We start from the raw sequence: 14,859 nt of genomic DNA on the forward strand, positions 1-14,859 counted from the left end.
CTGTATGCTGAAATGTATATAGTGATATATAGTGTATAGTATATATAGTGATATATACTGGGGGACACTACTTTTTTATATTTTAAGGTATCTTTTCTCTCATAGCCTGCTTCAACACTAATGTTCCTACAGAATGTGTTTTATCCTCATCAGCACTCATCTGATGTGTGTTTGTCAGTGAGTGCTGTGGAAGCTGAGACACTCATTCTGTGTTAAATGAAGAGACTAGAGTTGAAGTTCAGCCGGCTTTGTTGACTTAGAAACCAAAAACACGGCCAAAATGATGAGCTCATGAGATTATAATTACCAGGAAATTCCACTGAACATGCAACGTTCAGTCAAAACAGCCACATTGATTCCAGCTGTGAGGGTGTTTACTTGATAAGATTCCCGATGAGATCATTCATGATTTCTGCTTTGCAGGCAGCACATGCCTTTCCTCTGTTTAATAACAATCTTTAAGAAAGTTTCATCAGCTGCATTGTCTTTCCACCACAATATCTGTCAGAAAGCAGAAAACGTACACTTATTTAATGCATTTAATGTTAATTTGTCTTATTTCTTTCCTGAAGACCTCCATATATACTTACAGACAAGGATGCATTGAAGAGCACAGTTTTATTTTATACAACAATAAAAGCTGATTATTTTCAAACATGAGCATATTATTGGATTATTGTCACTTTTTATAAACAGTCTATATACAAAGCAACTTGCAAACAGTGGCTGAAGTGCAAGCAGCAGTGGCAGCTGAAGCCATCGGTGGAGATGATCTCAGTCAAGGCTTCAGTCCTCCAGGAACCTTCATCACCATGTGGATGACAGACATGTGCTGGATTCCATATTCAGACAACTTTGTCTCAGATCCATCCAACATCTTATCTGTAAATATCAGCCGCAGAGCTTCCTCTCCTGCGCGCACGCACGCACACACACACACACACACACACACACACACACACACACACACACACACACACACACACACACAGAGTAAATACTATTTTAATACATGCATTTTAATAGGCACATACACAGAGATGTATTAGATTACTAGCCCACATTTAGAACAGAATCAGAAAGGGTTTTATTGCCAGATGTTGTGAAGGTTTACAACATTATGAAATTGCTTCGGTACTTAGTGCAAAACATACTATAAAACAAACACTTAAATAAACATAAAAATTAAAAGTGCTGAGCAAATAGATATATACATAAATGCAGGTGATGATCAGCGCAAAAATGGAGCAGATGCAGAGAACACAGTAGAGCAACATATGGTTATTGTTCATGAGTCCAAGAGCAGAGGGGAAGAAACTGTTCTTATGGCGAAAGGTTCTGGTCCGATTGGACCAGAGCCTCCTGCCTGAGGGGAGCAGGTCAAACAGACTGTGTCCAGGGTGAGAAGGGTCAGTAGTGATCCGAGCTCCACGCCCCAGTGTCCTGGAGGTATACAGCTCCTGCAGAGACCTACTCTGCAGGTCTATTAAGTAATGTACTTAAAGTTGGACTTGCTTGTTACTAGACTGAGTTTCCACATTATGTGCTTTATCTCCAAAGGTTGATCCAGTTCATCTGGACGTAGCGTTTTCAGTGGAATAATGGGCTGGGAGGTCAGTTCCTTCATCATCAGTTCCTTCGAACTGACCTTCCAGCCCATTGTTCCTTCACTGAGCTGGTTTCAGTCATTATGCAAATGCACTGTTTATAAGACTGGGAAACCTGCAGTCAGCTGAGACTAAAGAAGTCACTTGGATGAGTGACAAAACATTTCTCCCACTGAAAACACTACGTTCAGATTAACAGAATCAACCTTTGGAGATTTACTTACCTGGATGATTGAGCATGCATCAAGACATATGTGCTTTATCCTTCTACTTCATCTCATTTACTCCCTTTACAATATTTTAAAGAAAAGTACCTAAAACTGCTGCTTGAATAGACCTAGCAGAGCCGGAGCAATATACTAATACAGTAATGTTAAAGAAAAAAAGCTTGTCGTTGTGCATAATGTAGTCTACTTTCACTTTTGATTCTTCAGTTTACTAAAAGAAAAACAACATTTTAAACGCTACTATGAGCGCTTTCATCAGCCACGGGCTACGTGGTGTCACATGATGTAAGTAATGGAAGTCTTAATGTCTCAGTGTATTTACCTGCGGTCTCCGGAAGCCTTTGACTTATTTTTTCCTTCAGCTGTTTCACTGTCATGTTCTGAAACTGCTCGTCAGTGTTGCACAGGTCAATCATCATCTTCTCACCCCGTAGTCCATGAACTACAACCTGGTAGATCTTTCCCATTACGTGCTGGTTTCTGTGCCCCTGGTTTTGCTCTCGCAGTGCCTGTTGATGAAACTAATAATGACACTTTAGTTTCTTCTTTGGGTTCATCAGAGGGCTCACGAAACTTTCACTTTCATTTAGATAATTGTTTTTGTCGCTACTCATGAGACTTCTTATCTTTTACAATCAGCACCTCTTTAAAAAAAACTGTCAAATATATGTTGATGTTTCCTCAAAAGTGTAAATTAAAATATTTTTTTAAAAAAAAAGTTTTTAATATTTAACAGTGTTTGCTATAAAAAGGTTCATCACTGAGTTTATTCTTAGAGTTTATGGTCATCATTATAGTTCCTGTGCAGCACTCAGCATGTAACAGCCTAAATTACCAAGTGTGTGAATGTGATTCTTTATTAGCCGTTTCCCTAACTGGAAATCTAAACTGATATCTCAGTTTATGATGAGAGCAGGGCGTGTTTATTTACCTGCTGTTCCTCTTTAACACGCATCTCATTAAAAATCACTGCAAATATTATTTATCAGTTCCATTATAAAACAACATGTACCATGTTCAACATCTTGACTGACTGTGGGGAAAAGTATGGTGGCCCTGAGAGGTCAAACTTACTAAACCCAAAGGAAACGACAGCTAATAGAAAATGCTGCAAAAAGCACACAAACCACAGCAGAGGTAGAAAAAACAGAATGGACACGAAGCTGGAAAAAACATGTCAAAAAATGCCAAAAAGCACATGTGAATCATGTTGTTAGCGCACAAGTTATCTTGGACACAAGTGAATCTTTCACTTTTTCAGCACCTCTCAGCACAGTCCATCATATGTTTGAGTTTCTGTCACTCCTTCAGTTGTTGTGATGCATCTGACCTCTCAGGGCGACATTACAAAGATGTGTGTTTGAGATCTTCTGCAAGTAAATTTTTCTAACACAAATGCACAAAATGTCATTAAAGCAACGGTCCCAAACCCTTTTTTTTTTTTGCACCACGGACCCATCGGGCAATATTTTAATGGACCGGCCTCTGAGCTGTCACAGATAAATACAACAAAATAAAACCATTACTGGTACCAAAAGATATATTCATAACACACGGGAAAAGGCCCAAGGAAACTGACTTAATGATAAAACATTAAAAAATAACGATAAAACCCCTGAAAACCATAAATTTCACCCCTGAGCCTCAACTCTTGCGACCTGGTACCAAACTACTCACGGTCCAGTACCGGTCTGTGGCCCGGGCGTTGGGGACCGCTTCATTAAAGAATTTACTGAACGTTTTAAATACATACACAGTTTGTTAGAGATTTATTTGGATTTACAGAGAACATGTGTAGAGGCCCAAAATGGGAAAACTATGATTTGCAGATAAATAGTAAATAAGAAAGACATTGACATGTAACAAGGTAAACAAATGCATTCCTGATCACAGTTTACCAATCACAATTAACAACATCACCTCCAAGGCTCTTTTATTATATTTTTTTTCTCTGTCACGCTTGCAGTTTGTTGTTGCTTGTGTTTGGTCTTGAGTTTGCTGTCTGTAGTAACAACGTGCTGTTCTTTCATATTGTTGCTGTTTAAGGTATTTACATTTCTGCCCTGATTTACTGAGTTTTTATAATTAGAGGCTTCATTGATTGTACGGTGACTCTTGGAGTAGTTTGTTGGGTTCATGACTGAAGAACAGTAACAACTACAAATCCTTTTATCAGCAGCAGAGACAGAACCGTTCCCTCCCCGTCTAACAGGCCTGCTGTTTTCTCGTGTTGATGCTTCTTTTAGTTCCTCCTTCTTCTTTTCCTCATCTTTAGTCTCTCCAGGTTTCTCTCTATTTCTTCCTGGGCTACTCCTTGGTTTACTTGTTTTTGTTCCAGTCTCAGTATCAGTGTCGTCCCTAACTTCCCAGAAAGTGTCTTGTCTTGTCTTTTGGGAATTACTGTTTTGCTGAGTCTCGTAAATTTTCCGTGTTCTCAAATGTTCTGTTTTGCTGATATGAGGATACATGTGTGCCTTTGTATTTGAATCAAGCCACTGCACAACTGCTTTAATTCTTATTCTACTGTCAGTTGTTTTGTTTATCCGTGCTGCTCTTTGGTTTGGCTGTTTATCCGGTTCTCCATTAAAGTTCATCAGTTCTCCCAAAATTCCATCATCACGACAGCTTTTTGGCAAATCACCATTGTAGCCCTTTAAAATGTCCTTCCCTTTGTCATTATATCTCTCTGGTTGATAATGAGGAAAAGCAGTGTCCCCTCTGTGTGTCTCACGACTCCTTCCTTCAGCCTTGACGTCTGAATGTGCACACTGAGTGTCGTCATCACTTCCTTCAGTCTTTGGAGCTTCTTTGCTCACTTTGAACATAAAAACGGAAGATTAGTAAAACACAGAATGATCAATGACTAATCTGTCTTTGGAGAAGAGATTATTGCTCTCATGGCATTTATTATGAATGTCATCATTTTTGCATCAGTCTGATATGTGTGTGGCAAAACAACTGGTACTCCGTAAAAAAAAAAAAAAAAAGCTGTATTAAGTGACATTTGGCTTTTAGGAAATTAATATTTTAGGCAAACAGTCCAATCAATTGTGCAAAAAACAGTTAAATCAGTTTGTGTTACTGATTAATTTTCTGATTTGTACATTAGTGTTCTTCAAAACAGTGAAAGAACTTAAAACTGAAACAAAAACAACCAGTACTTCTTTAAAGCATGCAGTTTTGGCTCCTCCTACAGGTCAAAAATAATTCTTCAGATACTCTTAATATTATTTTTGTCTACAAGCTTTTGGGAAACACTTCTTAAGTATGCTAGTAAGACAACTTTTACATTTTTACACTCTTTGCACTACATCTAAGTCTAGTGAAATAATGTCACCTTCAATTTCAATCAAATTTAATGTTATTTATTTGCCTCCAAATCACAACAACAGTTGACTTGATGCACTTTATATCATAAGGTAAAGATTACAGTTTTCTTTTCTTGGTGGGTTAACCATTTCAAATAAATTATAATTATGAATTTAAAAAAATATATAAGAGGTTCTTAAGCAAACTTACCTTTCCTGTACAGGAGGATGTAAGCTGTAGAAGACCTGTTATGAGGAATTATGAGAAAGACGCCATCAAACGTCATCAAAAGTCAACCAGCTGAATAATGTGAACTCCAGCTGCTTCATGTCAGACATTACATGGTTCTAGCTCAGGAAATATTCCTCATGTGGCATTAAACAAAATCAGTGTTTACCTCAGTGGGTTTTCTTTAGCAAAAAATAGTTTGACCTGAAAAATGAAAAATAATAATAAATTAATGACTTAATGTCATGTTGTTAAACACTTAACTGTCTGAGGACTTGTCAAATTATGCTCCCTTACACTTTCAACACGTCCATCATTGAAGCAGTACCACTGCCCATTTTCATATGATTTGATTTCTGCGGTGTAGTGTCCTCCTGTTAGACTGCCAAAGTGGTTAACCACGGCGTAGAGCTCATAAGTACATTTCTGGAGAGGAGGAAATAAAACAAAGTCATTAAATTTAAAAGATAAAAGTTAAAACTTGTTGCTGTTCTCTCTTAAATACCTTCATGTGTAAAGTTTGAGGCACATCAGCTTTGCAGTGAAGCTTGACGTAGCGCCTCAGCTTGTAGTCAAAGGTAAATCTCTTTAGCAGGAGGGTCAGAACATCTGGATGTTGAGTTATCTCCCATTTCTAGGACACAACATAAAAACAACTACATGAACAAGAGGCATTCATCTTTTGTGATAAAAACTTTAAGAGATCAGAGTCATCACTCACAATGTCTGCATTTTGCTTTTCATCACAGCAGCTGCAGTATATCTGGTCATCACCAGATACTTGTTGTAACTCAAAGAAAGCTTCGAGTCCATGCTCCTGCAAACCATGAAGATTTTATGTAAAACAGATTGCTCTCTTAACCTTTTGAAAATATATACCCTTCTTTTTGATGGGGGAAAATTCAGTACCACATTGTAGGTTTTATATCTTGAATCTTCCACCATTAGTGGCAGAATCCAAAAGAAGCTCCTGGAATCGTTCTTCATGTCGCACTTACAGCATGTTGTCCTGTGATTCAGCTCTCCTTTAAAGATCTGGACACAAAAAAGTACAATTGTTGCTGTGCACCCGTGTAATCAGAGACACTGTTAGAGCTATACTGCACTGACAAAAGCATTTTGTTAGAATAAAGTACAATAATTTGTGAGGCCTACTGCTACATCTACTCCTATTTTCTGTTAGCAGCAAATAAATAACTCATTTGGCTTATTAATCAAAAAAGTAATTTCTGCTAATTTTTTTTTGCTTTTTTGTAAAATGGGAAATGTGAAAGTTTATGGATTAAATATTAGCATTAAAACTATCATTTTGATTAAAGACATTGTGCATTCAAAATACTTTGACTATGTTTCCCTCTCTTATATTGTCTCAGGTAAATCTAAGTATTTTAATCTTTACACTTTAACTCAGCTAATGCACATATTTGAAAAAGTATATGTACTTTTTCAAATATGTACATATATATTGATTTTTACTCAACTACCCAGACACGTGTTTATGGTACATAAAAAATCTGATTCTTTATTTTCCAAAGGACGCTTTTGACACCGATTAGCAGACAGCTACAGCTGGTGCCTGCTGTGCTGTACCTTGTACACGTGTACCTAGATATTTTCAAATTTCAGCACTGATTAATGAACACTGTGCCCTTAAAGTAAACAGAGCTGTATATTGGTCGCACCTTGGAAGCGTCTTGGCTCGTCATACACAAAATCTTCTCAAAATACTCAGCAGCATCACGTTGTTCAAATACTGAAGATCAGGGAGACAGAAGAGGACGCAAAATTATTACCAGAGCACCAGTGATAATATATTTGTTACAGCATTTCAAATGCACACACAGAATAATGAGACATGTCAAATAAACCATCTTACCATCTGTGATGCCCAGCTTCTCTGTGATGTTACGTGTTTCGGCCAACTGTTTCTGTAAATCATCAAACAGCTTTCTCAGCTCTGAGTCAACAATTGGTGAGTCTTTTCTGCTCCTCCGATAATCTGGACTGCTTAATATGTAACCAGGAAACAAAGGAAATGTGATTAAAAATCTTTATATTTCCACTTAGTTCCAGATTTTAACGCGTATTAACTCCTGGAAGAAATACACTTTCACATCAATCTGACACTTCTGTTAAATAAAAGAAAAACTTCATCTTGTTTCTTAAAACTGAGTCAAAGAGTAAAAGAAAACAAAAAACATTTTCTGTGATACTCTAGGTTCCTGATTTATTCTGATTTTCCTACATTTCTTCTTTTTTTCTTTCCCATGCATCCAGGCTTTATGCTAACTTATGACAGCTGTGTTCATCTCCTCAAGACAACAAAGCCACATTTAAAAACATCCCAAATAAAGTTGTTTTTCAAACCTTTTCAAAGCGTCGCGAAAGTTTTCTGTCATGAAAAGCACCTGAAGCACGCTGTTCAGGTAACATGTAAGACCTGGACTCTTGAGGCCATAATAATCTAAAAAGTAAGTCAATGAGGGAAAGGAATATAAGTCAAACATCATTTAATCAGAGCCACATGCTTTAAGCTGCTGCATTTTATACTACTTACCTGCAACAGGAAGGCTTTTTAGTTTCTTTCTGAACCTCGACACGAGGGAGTGATTCATCCTGATGTCCGTCTGATGTGTGTCGGCATTTTCACTCCTGAACTTTACTGTCAGATGCTTGGGTTCATTCTGTTGAAGGATATTAGATACAGCAGAAGTTAGAGCAGGAGAGTCAAACACAATGCTCGGGGGCCATACTTGACCCGGTAAAGATGCCAATCCAGCCAATTAGATGGTTTTGGAAAATTAGTAGAAAAGCATAGACATTAAGAAGCTTTTAAGAAGTTTTTTCTCCTGATAAAAACCTTCCCTGTGGCCATTCATACTGAGCCAGAAATAGTTAATTAATAGATAACAGTTGTGTGTAAAGTGTTGTTGAAATTGTGCTTCTTTTTTCTTATAATAACGTATTTCAGGTTTGCATTGTGTAGTTAAACTTCTTTACACTGACAGAAGGGGGAGCTTCACTGGTCTGGTCCACTTAAAATTAAAGTTTGCTGTATGTGGCCTAGGATGTAAAGTGAGTTTGGCATTCCAGAATTTGAGGATAACCAGAAAGGCACCAACAAACATTCAGACGGCAGGGTCAGAGTTTGGCATAAACAACATGAAAGCACGGATCCATCATGCCGTATATCCACAGTTACAGCTGCTGGTGGTGTACAGTGGACCATTCCTGATGACTGCTTCCAGCAGGATAACTCACTATGTTAGCTCAAATCCTCTCAAAATGTTTTCTTTTAACATTAAAATTAGTTCAGTACTCAAATGACCTCCACAGTCACCAGATGTAAATCCAACACATCAAGTTTAGGATGTGATGTCAGAGTCATGGATGTGCGGCAGACACATCTGCAACAGCTGTGTGACACTGTCGTGTCTGCCTCCTCTCGTTTGTTCTGTTTTCTCTCTTCCTGCAATAACGTCACTGTACTGTGTTACGTGGCTTCCTTAAATAAAGCTCGTTAAAGTAAAGTTGAGCTGGTAATAATAAAGCAACATTATAAATGCGATACTTTTACGGTTTGTAGTAGCTACAGGTTTCTTTGGTAATGTGCTATCATTACAAATGTGCTATAAGTAAAATAACCTTGAAACGTCTGATTTTCGAAATCGATTTAAATTCAAATTTAAATTGTAAACCCTTTAAATTTGAATGAATTCGTCCACAGTAACAGTCTGTGTCTCGAGTGTTATTGAACCATGCTGCCGCCTCTTAGCCGTGCTTACCCGCCTTCGGGGGGTCATAAAACAGACCATTCAAGCAACAGTAAAACAATCACAGCTTCAGTATAAAGTACCAAACGCACTGACGCTATAACCCGTAAGTCCAGACAGCAATAATGATGATGTTTTCTAACGGTGAGTAGTAAAAAGGGAGGGTAAACAGGAGAGTACTCACCGTGCAGCCTATCTGATTTACCGACATCAGCAAACTTTCACTTTCGATGCCGTAGCGACGCTGAACGAGGAAGTGCGACAGAGAGGAGGTGCGACAGACACACAAGGACCCACCGCTGGAAATACACACAGACCCTGGAGACTCGTGATTCCTGGTAAATTTAATATTTATTTGAATACTTAAATCAAACTAGGGAGTTACATGTGTGGATGTCCTATTTCTGGCTGAGTGTTAAAATAAAAGCGGAAGTCTTTAAAACTGCTAGAGCTGTGCCAACAAGCGAAGACATAACATTTCTCCCTTTAACAAATCGCCTGTTAATATCTTCAGTTTATCCACTTAAATAACTACGAAGCCTCCTTCAAGTTTAAGTTTATATTCTTTTAAAATATTACATAAATGTTGTGGACATGTTTACTACTTTGTAATAACAATCTCAAAAGAAAGAGAAACGTTAACGTTCTGTAATAAAGTTAAAGGCAGCTGGAACTTCCTTGAGTGACTCGCCACACCTCACAGGAGGTTTTTAAATAAGTTGTTTTAAGACTGAGAGCTTCTGGATTCAAAACCCTTCACGTTTTAAGTACTCTTTGTAAGGTACACACATAAGCTAAAACATTTTTTTTTATGGTTATTTAACTGAAACTCAGCACACAAGCCTTTATCTGGGAGTGAAACAGAGACCATGAACACACTGAATCGTTTCTAGCAGTGTGCAAACTTTCATCTAGGATGAAAGTGGAAAATTCCTCCAGTAAAACTCCAGCAATATGAGGAGTCTTCAAAAACCTGGACTGATGCAAGAAGACATTAACAAACATTCACTGTATTCAGTCCAAGACAATAAGAAGACCATACAGTGACACCAACCACAGATAACATGAATGCATCTTCAAAAGCAAATAAAGTTTATAAAAACAAGTCAAATTGTACTGTTCCACTTCATAAAGGCTCTGCACTTATTCTGGTGCTGTGAAGTGCTTGAAATCTGAATCACTAAAACTACTCATTATTCAGCAGCAAAAACAAAAACTGAAATCTGAGACTCCTACTTTAATTTGACAGCAGTTTGAGGTTGTAGGGTGTAAATCTCTAGTTTTTTTATGCGTTGGTTCATTTCCCTCTTGAAAAGGTGAACCATCAGCACACTGAAGATGTGTATCAGACAGCATTTATCCTCCTTTCGGTCCAAACTCCTATCTTGTGAGAATGACAGTCATTATTTGTGGTCTGTATGCAGGCTGACATGTTAATATAAATCTTATGCTACAGTATTTGTAGTGCTGGATCCCCAGAATGAGCATTCGTGGACAGGATCAGGTGGAGAAGAAATACGACCCTCTAGACACCACCCTGAAGTTTGTCAACAGGGAGGATGACTTGGATTCATCATGTAAGATTTGTTTCATTTTTACTGAATATAATTTATATTTGGTGTTTTGTTTCTGTTGTGGAAGCAGCAGCTGGACTCCAGCACAGACCAGAGAAGGCATCAAAGACAGATATGATGGTGATTAAGTCAGACACAGTATAAAAGGAGGAGTGGAGATAGAAAGCAGCTTACATGATGCACTCGGTGTGGGATTTGTTGGATTTGGATGTGAAGAGGGGTAGCTTGACATGCAAATCTAGTTTGACTTTGTTTCCTCTCTAAACCAGTAACATGTTTGATTTGTTGTTGTTAACTCCCTCCTCAGGTGATGACTCTCTCAGAGCAGAGATGTCCTGCGGCCACGCTGTGACTCCTGAATCTCTCACACGTTGGTGTCGCTCCCTGCTGGATGAGGTATGTCGTGTCTTTGTAGCCCTTTATTTTTTCTTGTAAATAAAGTTTCATGTTTAATTTGGTTAACAGTGGTGCAACAAAGTTCTATTTAAGTTTTGAGCTCTGTTAAAATAAATCTTTTTTTAGCTAAAATTATTATACAAATGTTACCTTTTAGGTCAAGATCCTGCTTTTTTATAAATTGTTTAAGCTAAATAGTTGGGTACTACTGGTATAAGGAATTTCAAGGAATAAGTTACTTTTATAAAAGGTTATCATTGTGTGTTTGTCAGATTTGATTGTGGAAAATAGTCAGTAGTTTATTAGATATAAATGTAACAAAGTACTATTATAATTATAATTAAAGTAAGAGCCTTGAAGGTTTGGACTTCAGTTCTTAGTTATTTCTCTAATTATACAGTGAGTCTTTTTTGTTGTTGTTTTCAGGGGAATTACAAATTCAGATGTCCGGCTTTAGTGGAGGGAACCAAGCAGTGTAATAAAGAGTGGTCGTACCAGGAGGTGCGCAGACTGGCTGATCTGACTGTGGAGGAAATGCAGCACTTTGAAGAGAGCATGGCCCGTCTGGCTCTTGCAGACCACTGTGAGGTTCAGCCAGTAAGTGATTTATGGTTATTATTGTGACCTTTCAGCTTATTTCACTTTGATAAAAATGTTTAAAGTGGAGGTCTCTTTCTTTTCTTTAAAACACTGTTTCCCACATCAGTGTCCTCAGTGTAAAACAGATGTAGAGAGGAAGGATCTGTCCAACCTGTGTGTCCAGTGTGTCGTATGCACAGCTGATCAGAAGAAGAAATGCCAGTTTTGCTGGCAGTGTCTGAAACCATGGAAGGGTTCAGGCCTTCGATCTGACCGCTGTGACAATGACGGCTGTGAGAACAAGGACCTGCAACTCATGCAGACGTGTAAAACCATCAGTCTGCCTGAGGTGGAGGGGGTCACCAGCTGCCCCGCCATCAGACTCTGTCCTACATGTGGCCTGAGGGTGGAGCATACCACAGAATACTGCAAAAATATCAAATGTCCTCGCTGCAAAATGGAGTTCTGTTTTGTCTGCCTGAAACTGAAGCGTGAATGTTCACAGACTAGTTCACCATTCAGAATCTGCCCCAGTGGGGTCGCTCCAAGGCAGACCTCCATCCCTGTGTGGAGCAAAACATGAAAACAAGACAAATGAACAATTTAAGAGAATGTTTATATTTTCCTTTAACGTTTTAACAATTGTTGATATAAAAAAAAAAAACGATGTTGCGTATCTCAGCTCCAAAAGACACCTCTATTTTGTCAGCCTTTGTTTCTCTGCCTCCTACTGGCTGAACTTTAAATTGCCCAACAAGAGACTGTTCTCTTCTGTAAGTCAGTAACTGTGCAGAGAGATCATTATACATCTTTTACTCAAACATGTCTGTGAATATGAAATATGAATACATTTTTATCAGCACTCAGTTTATTACAAATGAAATCTTAGCATCATGCATCAGGTCTTCTTGTGAGACAAAATGTTAGCCTGTAGTTTAAGCGTAATGTGAAAAATAAAGAACTTATAAAAAGTGCTGCATTTCTTCTGTTTTGTATCAACATGCACATAGTGGATCAGTAGCTCCTAAACTATAAGCATTAAACAAAATGATTGATTAGAAAGAAATCAAAGGAGAGCTTTGTATTATATTAGTGATTGATGAGTAAAAATCTGGATCACAGGATATTATTTATACTAGTTAGCACTTGTATTTCATAGAGGCAACAAAATCGTCCATTATAGAGATTCTGAATTTGTAAATTCTATTGTCCAATCTTGTGCACAGAAATATTCATGACATCACTTTTTCTCAGAAGAAACTAACCGATCTTAAACAAGCCAGCCTAGAACAAAGAAAATCAGACTGCCTGACTTTGCTGCTGTGTTTTGTTCACCATCATATAATCTTGTTGTGTCTTTACACTTAACACCTTCTTCCCATAATGGTTTTTTCTCCTTTGGACAAATTTATCACCTTCCTTTCCTCACCTCTTTTTTCACTTCCCTGGTCCGTCTCTCTTGCAGCTGTTTTTCTGCCAGAAAAACTGGCAAAAGTTTTTGGAACTTGTTTGTATCCTTTTTTCTTTTTTTTTAGTTTGTTTTGCATGCATTGCGTAGTGAGGAAAATACACAACAATGTCACTGAGGGGGTCAGTTCGTTTTTACGTTTCCTTGTGCCAAAAAAAATTCTCTGTCAGTTTGGATTTACTTATTTGCTCTTGCCACTGTGTCAATCACAACCTTGAACTTTCCAAGTCCTAAACTACAAGTCTACTGCCGTCACTTGTGTTCAGGGGGTTGACATGAGGGAGGGCAGTATACTGTCGCATGAGTGATTTTGTGACTCCCAGAAAACCAGCCAACCCTGTGTGGCACAGAGAAAAGAGCCAACATTCATTACATATTATGGTTCTCATGCTCGATATTTTGTTTTAGATTTCTTTGAGAGATTCACAGCAGAGTAGAAGCAAAACAGAAAAATGTCTGATATATATAAATAAAACGAGCAGGACGCACTTTTTTGTAACTGTCAGTAACTCAAGGACATTTTTCTTTTTGCTGAGTTGAATCTTTTACTAAATGATCATGATGTCATGAACTGAAGTAGTGTTCATTTGATATTTAAAGAGTTTGAGTGCTACTGATACCAAATGTTTCACTGGCTCTTCATTATGTGGCAGAGCAACAGCTGATTTATACAAACTACTAATCAAAATAAATCATACAGACAAAATCTGTGGAAACGGGACTTCATCATCATCTTTAGTTCTGTGGGGTGAGTAGAAAACATTCTCCCAGTTCTCTGCCTTAGAAAGCTTTCCTTTCACCACAGCTGAGCAAGCTTCAGTGGAACTTGTAGATAATCTCTCTGATATGACTGGGGGGACTTCCCAGTTTGCTCAGGAGTCACTGGGCACCTGGACCACTGACATGTTATTCTGTAATATTTGTGAAAGGATTTACATGTCAGCTAGGTTTTCCATACTTCGGTTTTTGGGACCCTTGCTTCTTCCTTCAACATCTTGTTCAGGTTACCCCCCTCTAAGATTTAAAACTAACGATAGGATGCGTGAGAGTGCCACTGTCAAACAGCTCATTTCCTTCAAAAATAATCTGCTGTTGATCTGAAACAGACACAGAAGATAAAAGTGAAGAATACACACCGACTGTCAAGCAAGGCTGAACATTTCTGCAGAACAACTGAAAAGACTCAAGCATCATTTATCAATTAAAATTATAAAAAAATAAATCAATCTCCAAGGAGATCACGTGATGCACCGACTTGATGCTAAATTACTGTAAAGTTGTGCATTGGTTAATGGTAATCATGTGACTGATGCAACCCAGATCCTTTTATTTAGCAAAATTGGGATTAATAGTTACAATTTATTGTTGAGGGGCCAATTGTTCCCCGGTAACAAGTGAACCACCTAAGCCCAGGATAAACCTGGAAGTTACATGGATAAGACGAAAATCCTGCCTCGTACAGTCCTCTGGCGGAAGACCTTTTTTTTTTTATTATTTTGCACAAACTGTAAATACCAACTTGTCTTAAATTCTCAAAATATTAATTACTTGTTTTTATTATTATTTTTTATTACTGCTATTTTCTTGTTATTTTCTTCTTAATATAACTGCACACTTTCTAATGTGTGAGGAGCACAAGCCAAAGAATTTCATTATGGATAAATGTGGCTACACTGTTTATCTGTACATGACAATAAA

At 37.9% G+C, this 14,859-nt stretch overlaps 2 protein-coding genes across 2 annotated transcripts; one reads left to right on the plus strand and one right to left on the minus strand.

Annotated features, from left to right (window-relative positions):
• Positions 1-3,588: 3,588 nt before the first annotated feature.
• On the minus strand, positions 3,589-9,469 carry LOC308411725 (uncharacterized protein). Its single transcript, XM_080905728.1, has 12 exons — positions 9,329-9,469; positions 7,929-8,055; positions 7,739-7,835; positions 7,248-7,378; positions 7,054-7,124; positions 6,281-6,406; positions 6,093-6,188; positions 5,877-6,005; positions 5,669-5,797; positions 5,541-5,575; positions 5,354-5,388; positions 3,589-4,649 (listed from the first exon to the last, which is right to left on the minus strand). Exons 1-12 carry the CDS (start codon positions 9,353-9,355, stop codon positions 3,751-3,753), a joined length of 1,902 nt encoding a protein of 633 aa, XP_080761854.1. The 5' UTR covers positions 9,356-9,469; the 3' UTR covers positions 3,589-3,750.
• Positions 9,364-12,602, plus strand: LOC308411732 (E3 ubiquitin-protein ligase RNF19B-like). The gene is made up of 5 exons (XM_080905741.1): positions 9,364-9,482; positions 10,601-10,721; positions 11,026-11,114; positions 11,541-11,711; positions 11,821-12,602. Exons 2-5 carry the CDS (start codon positions 10,625-10,627, stop codon positions 12,274-12,276), a joined length of 813 nt encoding a protein of 270 aa, XP_080761867.1. The 5' UTR covers positions 9,364-9,482; positions 10,601-10,624; the 3' UTR covers positions 12,277-12,602.
• Positions 12,603-14,859: the final 2,257 nt, after the last annotated feature.

Source organism: Rhamphochromis sp. 'chilingali' (genome assembly GCF_963969265.1).
Source record: "Rhamphochromis sp. 'chilingali' genome assembly, chromosome: 1".
Taxonomy (NCBI): domain Eukaryota; kingdom Metazoa; phylum Chordata; class Actinopteri; order Cichliformes; family Cichlidae; genus Rhamphochromis; species Rhamphochromis sp. 'chilingali'.

Bases quoted from the DNA above. Each gene is read 5' to 3' on its own strand.
- LOC308411725 (XM_080905728.1), bottom strand. From the start codon at position 9,355: ATGTCGGTAAATCAGATAGGCTGCACG. The intron at 6,407-7,053 runs GTGCGACCAATA...TTTTGTGTCCAG, and splicing joins CGAGCCAAGACGCTTCCAAG to ATCTTTAAAGGAGAGCTGAA. The intron at 6,189-6,280 runs GTACTGAATTTT...CATGGTTTGCAG, and splicing joins GATATAAAACCTACAATGTG to GAGCATGGACTCGAAGCTTT.
- LOC308411732 (XM_080905741.1), top strand. From the start codon at position 10,625: ATGAGCATTCGTGGACAGGATCAGGTGGAGAAGAAATACGACCCTCTA. The intron at 10,722-11,025 runs GTAAGATTTGTT...CTCCCTCCTCAG, and splicing joins GGATGACTTGGATTCATCAT to GTGATGACTCTCTCAGAGCA. The intron at 11,712-11,820 runs GTAAGTGATTTA...TTCCCACATCAG, and splicing joins ACCACTGTGAGGTTCAGCCA to TGTCCTCAGTGTAAAACAGA.